This window comes from Macrosteles quadrilineatus, unplaced genomic scaffold, assembly GCF_028750875.1.
Source record: "Macrosteles quadrilineatus isolate MER2022 unplaced genomic scaffold, UCM_ALF_1.0 Scaffold_1__1_contigs__length_201487025, whole genome shotgun sequence".
Lineage (NCBI taxonomy): Eukaryota > Metazoa > Arthropoda > Insecta > Hemiptera > Cicadellidae > Macrosteles > Macrosteles quadrilineatus.
Window position 1 is genome coordinate 167,421,189 of NW_026542594.1, and position 14,233 is coordinate 167,435,421.

Below are 14,233 nucleotides of genomic sequence, written 5' to 3' on the forward strand. Positions count from 1 at the left end.
GTGTTACCTTGACTCTTGGGCCATACACACTCACTGAGGAGTACATTTTCTTCAATTAGATTTTAAATTTCTTCTATAAATAGCTGTAAAGCAAAATAAGTTTTTTGTATGAAGATTTGACATGTAAGGTTTTCCTTCTTCAACTGAGTAGATTACAAGCCAGTTCAATCATGATAAAACCTGACCAATCTATTATGTTATGTATTTTATAAGATTTTAAGGATGTTGTTGAAATGTTAACTCTGTGAACTTGTCATATGCCAGGCGTATAGTATGGTGGAATTAGCAAAAAATCTGCTTAAACTCAAATACTAAATTGAAAGGTAACTTATGACACAAAACTGTTCAATGTAGTCCCTGTATTGTATAGTGAAAAGTTACACCATTTTGAGTGTAGGTTTGGGGGGGGGGGGGGGGGTTAAAGTTAAATATGCAATAGTTTTTTTTTTGGTACTTTCCTGTTAAAGGGAACATTCATTATTATCGATGATTTTTTTCAATATATCGATATTTTTGTTTTCCGATCAGATCTATTACAAATTGACAACAACAACTAACTGATCTTGTTTAGGCTAAAATAGTCTATATGGATTAAGAAATGAAATTGTTCTAAGCTAACCTAACATAACCAACCAAACTTGCTGTACCATTTAAAACTTCCGTTTGGGTTTGATAATAGAAAAGGCAAGTTAAACACGGAATTTTTAAATGTTACAGCAAGTTTGGTTAGTTATGTTAGGTTATTTTTTTAGAACAGTTTCATATACTGATCAATATTTATCGTAGTTGTCAGCTGATATGTTTCAGTTTGTTAATATCGATATATCGAAAAAATCATCGATAATAATGAATGTTCCCTTTAACAGGAAAGTACCTTTTTTTAATGATTTACCTCGATAACTATTTGGTTTAGCGATCAATACATGTAATTAAAAGTGTAATCTACTTTAAATTAATTTTTGTTATCGATAAGAATTAGATCAAAACATTTCATAGAAACCGAAAAAAACTACTGACTTTTTTAACTTTAACGTCCCCCCCTTAAAACCCGACGCTCAAAAATTATGTATCTTTTTTACCATACAATGCGGGGACTATATTGAAAAGTTTGGAGTCAAAATTTAGGTTTCACTTTAGATTTTGAGGTTTAGGTTTAACTGGGCTGTACTATAGTCGCGTTCACAAAATTTAGGTGGACTAAGGCACAGAAAACGTACTACTATAACCCAGAATGCCAACCGCATGGTAAAAAGCATTAAGCGGTTTGAGAGAGCTTTGCCTGTCAATCCGTAGGCAGTGCCACCAGCGTTGCCATGCAATAGCTACGCACCTACGGATTGACAGGCAAAGCTCTCTCAAACCGCTTAATGCTTTTTACCATGCGGTTGGCATTCTGAGTTATAGTAGTACGTTTTCTGTGACTAAGGGGAAGGTTTACTGGGTCCCCCCTTTTAGCTTAATGTATATCAGTTGTTGCTTCAAAGTTATGGTATGTGGAGGGGATTGGATTGCCTCTCCTCAAACTGCCTTAATTTTGTGAACTGTATAATATCAAGGCTAAAGCAAATGGGTACTATGACCTTACTGAGAAAAATATAAAATGGAAGAAGTGTCCTTACAGTGCCTTAACTAAATGATTTTGTAGTTGTGAAGAGTCACATGATGGTGTTATATGATGGAGGAAATTGGACAATTTTTTAAGAGATTTATTTCAAGTGTGTGATTTAAAATGTCAAATTTCTAGAACTCTTGATACTATGATTATTGAAAATCTGTAATGTGTAGAGATAAATGAAATGAGAGATGAGCTAAATAATAAATGATGTTATCATTTTGAAAGTGAGAAATATGAGAATATAGTTTTACACATGGTCTTAATTACGTGATTTTGTATTTTTCTATGTAATGATGTAATGACGAATTACATGTTAATTAGCCTTTCTGGTTACAATTACAAATACAAATATATTTATTATGAAAATTACAACAGCTTGGCCTCACCAAGTTTAAAAAACTTGTCGGTGAGGTCCAATTGATACAATATAAGGCTAACAAACAAATAGTTTACATTTTTTTTCTTTTTTTGAACAAAGTTTTCTTAATATACTATATTTTTACGGCGGTTTGTGGCAGGCACTTTTTTATTAACTCTTTTATTATTATTTGTGGATACGTTTTTATTAACTTAATATGAAAGTGTATTGTTAAGATCTTGTGCTAGTTATGTTTTAAGTATTTTGATAACTTTATGTAATCAAAAAAATTTAAATAAACTTGACTTTGTTGAGTATGAAATATTTTTACCGAAGTGTTACACCTTAAATATCTAAACACTTTTTAATCAACACAATGAGGATTAGTGGTTACATAGTGATACAGTTCGACCAAAACTTGTGTGTGTACGTTAATTTTAGAGTAAAGTTCGTGAGTCATGGAAATCAATGACAAAATTTCTGTGGACACCCTGATTCAAAATCCCTGTCATGGGATTTAAGACAGTCCCAGGACTAAATGAACCTTGAATGTTATCAGGACATAGATGTTGTATAAACCTACTCCATGAAATTCTCCAGCGGTGTCTGGATTTATCACTGCCATTACTGCCAAACAAATATACAGGGTGTGGCAAAAAACGGATCCATTTTCTGCAGCACACTGTTCAGCGACAGGTTGTCTGAGGGTGGTGGGAGTAGGCTCGTTGGAAAGCCTAGGACAATGCCATTTTTTTAGTCATAGAGCAGTGTTTGTGTGAGCTATGTACAGTTGTTATCCGTCGTTTAAAAAAATTAATGATTTAGTCATAACTCAGCGGCAGTTCCGTGCTTTTATTCAATTAGGTCGACATAGAGAGGTTCCGTCGTGATTATCTGTATGGATGATTACCAAATTATACAGATTATTATTCTAATCCATAGGGATGAAAATTAACCTCAAAATTCGTATAACTGAGTGGTCAGACATGTTCAAGGCAGCCGCTTGTTTTCGGGCTGGCCTACGAGGACTGTTTTCCACAGCAACACAAACTCTATCGAATGTTAGTTTTCTGGCGTCCGATCTGACTTTGGACAGCCTGTAAGCTTCCTTTTCAACGTAGAAGCCGTTGTCCTAAAGTAAGTAACCCACCGCATTATTATGCTATGCAACGGAACTTCTCCATGTCGCCTTAATTGAAATAGTGCATGAAACTGCCGCTGAGTAGCAATGAATGAATTCACTATTTTATAAAAACAACTCCATAACAACCACACTAGCTCAGCCGACCACTGCTCTATGACTACAAGAAATGGCATTGTGTAGGCTTTCCAAAAATCCTACTCCCACCATTCTCGGACGACCTGTCGCTGAACAGTGCTCTGCAGAAAATAGATTGTTTTTTTTGCCGCACCCTGTACAAACAAACCAAAATCCTCTTTTATACTTGCCAGAACAAGGTTGATTTGATTTATAATGAGACACTGCCTGACAACAGGCGTGGTGCATATGCATATCACTGCCCCCCCCCTCGAGCAATAAAGTTAACAGACGTCCTGGTCCACTAAGAATGTTTTGAGTGGTTAGCTAAGCATAGATTTTTGGCTCATTCTGAAATTCTCTTAAAACTGGTGTGGTTTAGTTGTTTAGTCACTACAAACTGACTTGATCTCCGCTATCAAACAATCTTCTGCTTTCAGGTTTTCTTTGTAAAGAAAATGAGACACAACCCAGCTTAGTGACAGAAATACAACAAAATAATGGCAGAGTTGGTGAGTTTATATCTGATATGTTCAATCCATTCATTGGTGTTCAGCAATATTTATTAATCATTTTATGAACTTCACTTTATTGAGTTGTTATTGTCATAGACAAAAAAAATTTAACATAGACCGTCAGCCTTACTGCAGTTATCATTGGTTCTGAGCGTTCTGGCGCACACCGCTGGGAGCGCTATGTAGCTATGGCGTACACGCTACGTAACTACACAGCACTCCCAGCGGTGTGCGCCAGAACCTATGGTAACCGCAGTACGGCTGATGGTCTATATATTTATTTTTGTCTATGCTATCGTCCTGTGATTGTTACAAAGAAAATTGAAAAATATTAGTGCGCGTTTACACCAAACAACAATGGCTGTTGTCCATTAAAAAGAATGAGTTGGAAAGTGGCTTTACACAATGCATTGACAAGCCGACGAGTAAAAGATGTTTCAGTGAGCTGCCTCTGGATCACATATTTATAAAATAGGTCTATGACAACATAAGTTATACAATGGAGTGTGGGGAAGTGTGTGGAGTGTGAGGAGAAGTGTATAGTACTTACACATCTCCTGACTAATTCAAACTGGGACCCTACTCTTACTTGCAATAAAGTCGTAGACTTTTGCTCCAGCCACTTAATCACAAGTATTCAGAGACTAAGCTTTGCTCGGATTGAACACATCTATATAAATAAAAATAGTTTTGTCTATACATTGCTTAGAATCAAGCGGTTTTTGGTTATTTTTACGTTTCATAGCCTAAGAAAGCCGAAACGAGTCTTATCTCAATTACTGTCTGTATGTCTGTCTGTCCATTCTGTGACTCCGTCTGTAACACCAAAATGTCATTTTACGCGGCCTACTCCTAGAAAACTAGAGTACCGATCAAGGTTTTAATCATTTTTCTGTATTAACTGGATTGGTGAGAGTGTCTTTGGCTATAAAAACGTGGCCTCGCTTCTTCGAAAACAAAATAACGAACCACCAAAAACCCAATTTTGTTAGATTTTTGTCAAATTTTCTCCCAATGTTTACTATTACATTACATTTTATGAAATAACGATCAGCTGTTTGGATTAGTTCTCACTTCTAGCTGTCACCGATATGTTTACATTAAAAGTTGTTTACAAATAATACCGCAACCATTTCCGATCAAGTTTTGTCAGCACATCCAAACCAAGTGAGATTAAAAACGTTGTGCCTTACTTAACCGGTTTAATTAATTGCAAGTGCAACGATTGTTCTCGAGTTTTTTGATAACCGGGGAAAATACCGTGATTCAGTGTTGTATTAGTGCAAGGAAACTTACATTTTTTTAATCATCGTCACCAATACCGTAGCTTACAAAGGTTTCCACTCATTGACGGTGCTTCAAGGACAGTTGTGTAAAGTGCAAAGTAAAAAATCACAACTGCAGTGGGTGATCGTGGATGTTGCTGCGATCTTGGAAGATCTTTCTGATTTCACTGTGATCGTACCGTAACAGAGAACTAAACTCGCTTTTCCAATGTGTCACTTTTGGTTTCTACTTACTTGCATTTCGACAACGATATCGGTACTTTTCCTACTTAGGAAATAAAACTACAAACTTACAAAACCCCAGATTTGTGCGTTTTTTGTCACATTTCCTCCGAATGATTGCTAGATATATGTACCGATTATCGTTTAGAGATTACGTAATCTTTTAAATAAGAAACCTTTGTTTGGATAAAGGTGGTTTTTTCAAACTGTCATTAATATGTTACCTAACATTAAAAGCTGCTTACAAATAATGCCATTAATAGGAAATAACTTTGATTTTCGAAAACTAAAAAAAATTAAAACCAAAGGAGATTTTATCGTTAATAACATCATCAATCGTTAATAACTTCGGTACCGGTACTGCACCACATCAAGTGAAAGTTTTTTTTTAGCAAACCATAGTGAGTTTTCAAAGCTTTACGTTGTTTATGTTACATGTTACATGTTTTGTGGCCGGTGTATTTATTTATTTATATATTTGCCAACTGATTAACACCTATAATACAGTTTGATTTAACACCTATAATACAGTTTGATTAGAAGGACAGTTTGAATTAGTCGTAAGTACTACAGTTCTTTTCTCAAATGTAAACGTTGGTTTTTAGTACCGGTACTGCTACTTTTCCTTAGAACCGGTGGTATCAGTAAGAATAATTTTTACATACAAACACATCACTACTCGTATTATCACTATTTATTTATAAACACTGTACCTTATTGCTTATTAAATTTAATTGATGTCTTACTGTATAATTTTTAGCGTTTTCTGTCTGGACTCCAAAATGTTGTGTGGACTCAATTCTGTATTTGTGTGTGTATGTCTATTGGTAATGCATTAATGTCCTTATTTTTCGTGGAAAAGACAAGAGTTAATAAAAATTTCAACCCGAAGAAAGTGTGCAGTAGTGAGGTTGAGGTAGTGTTTTAACTACTTTTAACCAGTGTGAAAAGTAACTTTCCATTACAGGCCTACCTTAGGGCTATGACATTTAATTGCGAAGCATTCGTTTTGGCTTTGAAACTGTCAGATATTGTATTTGAGAAGGTTTATATGTATTCCTAAACAGTTATAGTTTTGCCATCATATCTGGAAATAAACGGTATCAGCATTCTGACACATACTTTCTCCCATAAGTTTGACAACAACCTTTATCATGTGTAAGCGGTGAGAGTAAATATAAGGAAATGGGATTTTGTTCAGAATTTAAAGAACTATAACATACTAAATTTTTATCAAAATCGTTCGAGCCAATTTTGGGAAATCAGATTTTTCCGTTATTTTATGGGGTTTTTATGGGAAAATAACATAATTTACAATTACTTTTGAACCGTAATTTTTACAGAAATGGGATTTGTACCATTTTGTTCAGAATATAAAGGACTATAACATACAAAATCTTTATCAAAATCGTTTAGGCCATTTTTGGGAAAATCCTTTTTTTCCGTTATTTTATGGGGTTTTATGGGAAAATCCCCATTAAAAATAAAAATTTCTAAAAAAATGAAAAACTGTCAAAATTGTAAGGACTATAACATAAGTACTATGTTAAATCAAAACCGGATTTTTTTCTAAAATCCTATTTTTCGTTTTTTATGGGGTTTTATGGGAAAATAACATAATTTACCATAACTTTTAAACCGTAATTTTTACAGAAATGGAATTTGTACCATTTTGTTCAGAATTTAAAGGGCTACAACATACTAAATTTTTATCAAAATCGTTCGGGCCATTTTTGAGAAAATCAAATTTGAGAAAATTTCAAAAAAATGAAAAAAACGCCTGGAGATACCATGGATTAGAACCTACATACCAAATTTCATCGAAATCGGACCACAGGTGTAGTCTCTAGCTCTGTACACATCCAGACACACAGACACACACACACACACACAGACATCACTTCGAAAACCACTTTTTTGGGTCCAGGGGGACCCAAAACGAATATATCCACTCAAAACTCAAACTCGAAAATTTTGACGAAAACAATACTTTCTCCATATACTATGGTATAGGGGGAGAAAGTAAAATGCACACTAAATATGCAAACCAACTCCTGTTCTGAATATAAGGGTTTAACTTACTACAAGATTCCCGTACGTAGAATGGGCAAACAGCTAGTTTATTCAATAAGTTAATAAGCTTCATTAAAAAAATATTTTTCTCATGTAATTATATAAACATTTTTCACCACACTATGATGTTTTTTGCTGTATTACATACGTTAATTGGTGGCTGAAAGTTACGTTTTGCTGGCCATGCCAGCTGTCATCGTAATTTGGGGACCGAGCAGGTTTTTACATCCCGGGGCCGCAAAATCAGCTGTCCGCTTGCATATTAATTACAGCAACAGTATCCATAGCATTGAAATAGAATTGTTTTATTTTCACTGCTGCCTAGCAACTGTTTATTATTATTTTTGCTGATTCCTGAAATTACTTCTTCACATATTCTTAAAGTTGCGTTGACTATCAGTTTTCATTATTATTATTGTGAATAGTAGTAGTGTGGTGAAAAATAGTGTTCGTACCACGGACCGAAAATGGTTTTGCAGCTCTCGAACTTAAAAACTATCTCGAGCCGGCAAAACCTCGTTTTCAGCCCTTGGTACAAAATATACTATTAACACCGCTTTATAAATACCTACAGTAATCCACATAATTTGTTAAATTTCAACTTCCATGTCAATTTTGTTGTATAAAAGCATTGGAGGAGCATTAGAATGATATTTTGGTGAACGTCTTTCCATAGGTTGTGAGTGTGAGCAGAGCTTGTTGGCGGTAAAACTACTTTCCTCTTATTAGCAAATTTTCCATATAGGGAATAAGCTATTACCGTAGGTCTCATGGTAAGATCTGGACTCGGAACCGATTTACATTTTTGTTTTGAGGTCCCCAGAGGTCAACACCATCTGTTCAAATTCATATATATGAATGTCCTTTGGCACGATAACTTGAGCGAAAATGATCCGATTTTGATAAAATTCGGTAAAAACGTGTAAACCTACATTTATTCGAAGGAGTTCACCAACCAGCATAATCAGACCATGGGAAGGGGGGTCTATGGTCTTTATCTAAATTATTTATCTAAAAACAAAAACAATTTAAATTTCTTTCCAAATCATTTTGTAGAGCTTAAAAAAAGAAATAATTTAGTATATTGAAGCATTGTCGTATGCCTAACGGTCATGGAGAAAATTTTTGTGTGTAATTTGAAATTCCTATGTCATATGGAGAAAATGTAAACTGTTGTAGTTTACTTGTTTATGGATATACTAGCTGTAACCCGCGGGCTTTGCCCCGTTTAACTTCTTAACTTTCAAGATTATCTCGTTCGCATGGCTCAATCACGTCCTGGTTGAAGTTTGTTCGCTACGCTCACTCACCTTTAGGTTGGAGCTCGTTCGCTACGCTCACTCACCTTTAGGTTGGAGCTCGTTGGCTACGCTCACTCACCTTTAGGTTGGAGCTCGTTCGCTGCGCTCACTTTCCTTCAGGTTAGCTCGTTCGCTACGCTAACTCGCCTCCAGGTTGAAGTTCGTTCGCTACGCTCACTCACCTTTTGGTTGCAAATTAGCTGTTGTCATAAATGTAAAAGAAATAATAGTGCTGCACCCTGTTGGTAATCCTTGTAACTTTAATGCTATTGAACATCATAGAACAGAACCAACTTGTTTAATTGAAACAGCTGTTAAGATTCAATAATTCCATTTCTCATAAGGTTAACATGGGAAACTCCAGAGCCACTGGGGCGGAGCCCGAAAGGATTTTTGAAATAAGAATATGCCTATATGTTAATCGGGAATGTGAGCTATCATCATGCCAAATTTCAGCCCAATCCGACCAGTATTTTCGATTTTACTTTTCCCATACACACATACACACATACAGCAACCACCTCTTTTTTATAATAGTATAGATAGATAGATGTTGATCAAATTTGGCAAATTTATTTCTTTCATCCTATACTATTGATGTATGGTCAACAAACACTTTTTACCTTCCCAGTAGCAGCAAACCTAAGAACTCGTTAAATCTAATGTTATTTAAATTAGGAATAAATATGTCTTATTTATGGAAATACTAGCTGACCCGGCGAACTTCGTATCGCCTAAGTTATAGGTTTCCCCTAAGACAGACCGATGGAAAGAAAGTACCGTTACGTTTAATTTTCAAGATGATCTCGTTCGCATCACTCAATCTCGTCCTGGTTGAAGTTCGTTCGCTATGCTCACTCACCTTTGGGTTGGAGCTCGTTCGCTACGCTCACTCACCTTTAGGTTGGAGCTCGTTCGCTGCGCTCACTTGCCTTCAGGTTAGCTCGTTCGCTACGCTAACTCGCCTCCAGGTTGAAGTTCGTTCGCTACGCTCACTCACCTTTGGGTTGGAGCTCGTTCGCTACGCTCACTCACCTTTAGGTTGGAGCTCGTTCGCTGCGCTCACTTGCCTTCAGGTTAGCTCGTTCGCTACGCTAACTCGCCTCCAGGTTGAAGTTCGTTCGCTACGCTCACTCACCTTTTGGTTGCAAATTAGCTGTTGTCATAAATGTAAAAGAAATAATAGTGCTGCACCCTGTTGGTAATCCTTGTAACTTTAATGCTATTGAACATCATAGAACAGAACCAACTTGTTTAATTGAAACAGCTGTTAAGATTCATTAATTCCATTTCTCATAAGGTTAACATGGGAAACTCCAGAGCCACTGGGGCGGAGCCCTTTTAAGAATTTCGAAACGGGAAATAGTTTACGTCCGATTCGCATACCTACAGAATTTACACACCAAATTTCATAACGATCGGTGAAGTCGTTCCGGAGGAGTTTGCAGACAAACACTGTGACACGAGAATTTTATATATTAGATTTTAGTAAAAATGAAATCAGACAAGTTGAAATTTGCTTAGTCTACAGGCTTGCTGCGGTGGGGGTATTTTTAAATATATTTGTATGTTACAATTTGATGTGGATTGTGTGATAAACAATTTGTTTATTCGTGATTTAAATTTTCTTTTCAGGAAAATTTAAAAACTACACTGAAGAACATCTCGTCATCTCTTCATAGACTGCAAAGGATTGTAGAGTGTCCAGTGTGTCTGGACACAATCCAAATTCCATTTAAGACATGCAGCAGAGGCCATGGGGTTTGCAACTGCTGCTGCGAGAAGTTAAATGACTGCCCGATTTGCGAAGGTCCGTTAACAACAGAGAATCCTGTGTGTTTAAAAAACATTCTGGAAGCCATACCTCGTCAGTGCAAGTACCATGGAGATGGTTGCCTAGACATTCTGCAGCCCGGGAGTGACCATGAAGAATTTTGTGGTTTCAGACCTGTACAGTGTAGGCAAACCGATTGCAACACTGTGATTTCTTTGATCAAACTGGTGGATCACTATGAGAAAGAGCATTGTCGCTTACTCTATAGGTATAAAGCAAATTCATCTTATACTTGGGTTTGGCGACAGTTTGATCCTGAGGATTACGAAATTGGTTATTTACTTATCTCTGTGTTTGACAATATATTCTGGGTTACATATAGTTTAAGTCAGAACAATTTTGAACTTACTTTTGAAGCAACTCCAATTGGGAAGTTGAAAAATGAATATTTTGTCAGATTCAAGTTTGAAAAAGGTGAGTTTGTAGATGTGTCTACATTAAAGGCTTCTGTGGTGAAATGTTGTAATAATGGAGAGAAAAGTATCGCAGATGATGGAAATAATTGCATGAGGATTCCACATAGCACCTTATATAAGCTTATTGATGAAGGAAATCTTGAATGTGAGTTTACATTTTTTGAATGCCCAAAGTAAAATCTCCTTACGTACATGAAATTTTGTTCAAATTGTGTTCCATAAGTTTTGTGTGTGAAATGAAGCTTTGACATTTCATGGTTTCCCACTAAGCTTGGTAGAAGACCAGCCTCTTTTCAATCAGGATATAACTTGAACAATCTATTATGTTATGTATTTGATTAGATTTTTAAGGGTGTGGTTTGAATGTTAACCTTCTTCGTGAACAGGCAATAGGTATGCTGTCATTGTGGAGTATGAAATAGTAAGGTGCATTAAGCAAAAAAATGTTCTAACCTCTAAAAACTGTTCAATATAGTATTGTATGGTATTGTATTTGTACATTACACCATTTGGGCATCAGGTTTGGGGTGAGGGTGGTTTGTATTTGAAAAATATGTAGGTTTTTTTGTTTTTATGGTATAATTTCATAACTAAGCGGTTTAACACTAAACACACTATTTAATCAATAATCTAGCGGTTTACAAAAACAATCTATGGATGAATTTATCGTTATCAATAATAATGATCAAGATAGGCCTATTTCATAAAAAAAACCAATGCACAAAATGGTGTAACTTTTTTACCATACAATACAGGAACTATAGTGAACAGTTGGAGTCAAAAGTTAGTTTTCACTTTGGATTTTGAGGTTAAGGTGTAATTGTACCATACTAATATCAAAGAGAAAACAAATTACTATTATGATATGACTCTACTGTGTAAAAATATAAAATGGAAGAAGTGTCCTTTACAGTGCCTTAACTAAATGGATTTGTAGTTTTGTGAAGATTCACCTGATGGTGGTATAGGCAGGAGTGTTGCTGAAGGTCTAAGTCCCGGAAGGTCTAATTAGACCTTCGACACACACTTTGCAGTTTGTACTTGTTGCTGAGGGTCTAATCTGGCAGTATGTCGAAGGTCTAATGTCTAAGAGTACAGTCAATGCAAAAAACTCATCCACTGATACTGTATTAGACCTTGGGCACACAATGTATATTTTGTAAATAAATGTTTATAAAATGAGAGTTGCTGAAGGTCTAAGTCCCGGAAGGTCTAAGATTCGAGTCCCGGAAGGTCTAAGATTCGAGTCCCGGAAGGGCTAAGATGCGGGTGGGCATTGCGATGCCAGAGATGAAGGCTATACACTATACAGACAGGCAATAACGCAACAACTTTTAGAGTTGTAATATTCTTAGTGATAGTTTTAATAACTCTCACGCATTGACTATTGGATACTTTAATTTTTGTTACTGGCATAGTTGCTGGGCCATAACAGTTGCTATAGCTCAGAATAAATCATTACATCAGTTTAAATTGGTGAAAAAACCACCTTGGTGTTCAGGATTCTGTTTTGTTTATTTCAACTTAACTTAGCCAATCAATAGTTTCATCTTACTAATATTATAAATATAAAAGTTTGTGAGTTTGTGCGTGCGTATAAGGCCGGTTCCGAGGCGATCGATGTGATTTTCCACCGTGGGTCCGAGGTCCCCGCTGGTTTCGAGGTCCTGGTGCGGGACCTCGGATCCAAATACAACCGAAAACGTTGTGTTCAATGCCAGAGAATAATTTTAATATCAATATTAAGTGATTTTGAGCGAGACTTCGGAACCCTAATGGAAAGTTTAAAACTTTCACGGAATTTCCGATAGGAGCGTAGCGATTGTTTTTACTGGCACACAGTGTGATATGTGGCATAAAATGACATTCTCCGCGGGAACCGAGGTCCGTGTTCCCTCACACGTAATGTATACACCCTTCAACTGGAATCAGAGGCTACCCTTTAACCCCCACCACTCTCCAAGATGACATCTTATTTAAGATTATCCAGATTATATGTTGGAAAAATATAATTTGTAACACGAGCGCAAAGTGCCTTGGTTGCACTCGAGAATCTTTCCACAGTCGCCTGCGGCTCGTACGTTCACATTTCTCTCATGTGCAGCAAAGTGCCACTTGGCTCACTAGTTACATAAATACCTAAACTTAAGGACAGTTTTTAGTAGGCCATAAGTTGGCTATAACTATAAGCTTTAGTTAGTGCCTATAATCGACGATGGTGTAAATGGCTTACTGCAGGCAGGAAAATGATGTTTCTGTACAGTAATTAGTGACCGATAGTACTAAGAAATAATATCATGTGGTTGGATCGAATTTCCCTTTTTTATAAATGATGTATTACATGTTGTTGTTGTCAGTTAGCGTCCATAATCAACGACGGGTTTAATGAAGGGTTTATGAAGAAATAAAACATATTCCCGTGTTAAAATTACTGGCGGACAGAACGAAAATGTACTATATATTATAGTTAATTATTATACTACCACCATGGCACTTAAATGGCTACCTACAAGTCGACCCAACACTTCGACTATCTAGATGGTGGCGTGTTGTCGGGTAGCATCTTCACGACAGCCCCTACTGTTGGAGGAGAGTTTCAAATTTTGTTCTATCTTCTTGTTTATCTATCTATCTCGTTTATCTTCTCGTTATTAAATTCATTGTTTTACCTAAAAATGTTTTAATAGATAACCTGATACATGGATACGTTCCCAAGGTTCTGCTCCTTACCGAATTTACTAAGTCGGGAACAAGTAAATACCGTACCCATATGGTAAAACTTAGACCCGGAACCTATTAAATTTGACGAGAAAAACATAAAGTGTGCTATTTTTTTCTAAACAATTTTGTGAAGCTTTTAAATCAAATTTTTTGGACGTTTTGTTATACGCTTCATGGTTAAGGAAAAAAATGAAATATTTAAATTCTAAATTCTCATGTTATTTTTATGGTTAACTAGCTACAGAGCACGGGGGGTTAAACTAGTTAGAGTTGGGGTTAAATACGACGATCTCTAGGAAAATAATGGTTATGAAATCCATACACCACTTAACTCACAAATATTAATGGTACAGAACATTAGAACAACACACTTAACATAAGGAACACACTTAAACACAAATTAATACAAATTGTAAACAACAACATTTAATCAAAGAAAATTCGTTTAAATAACAATATTTAAACTATTAACACCTGTTTCGTATGATTAGATTATGCATGATGGTAAACCAATTATTGCCATCTATTAAAATTATTGGTTTTTCTTTTCCAAGTAGGGTAGCTCTTCTACCTAACCGATTTTCATAGTTTTGGCCTTTAACTAAAGGTGGACGCACCACAGATTTGCCATTAA

At 35.9% G+C, this 14,233-nt stretch overlaps 1 protein-coding gene across 1 annotated transcript; it reads left to right on the forward strand.

The window, feature by feature from the left end:
* The first annotated feature begins 3,670 nt into the window (after window positions 1-3,670).
* Window positions 3,671-11,964, forward strand: LOC128983148 (uncharacterized). The gene is made up of 2 exons (XM_054402323.1): window positions 3,671-3,743; window positions 10,264-11,964. Exons 1-2 carry the CDS (start codon window positions 3,732-3,734, stop codon window positions 11,053-11,055), a joined length of 804 nt encoding a protein of 267 aa, XP_054258298.1. The 5' UTR covers window positions 3,671-3,731; the 3' UTR covers window positions 11,056-11,964.
* The last annotated feature ends 2,269 nt before the right edge of the window (window positions 11,965-14,233 follow it).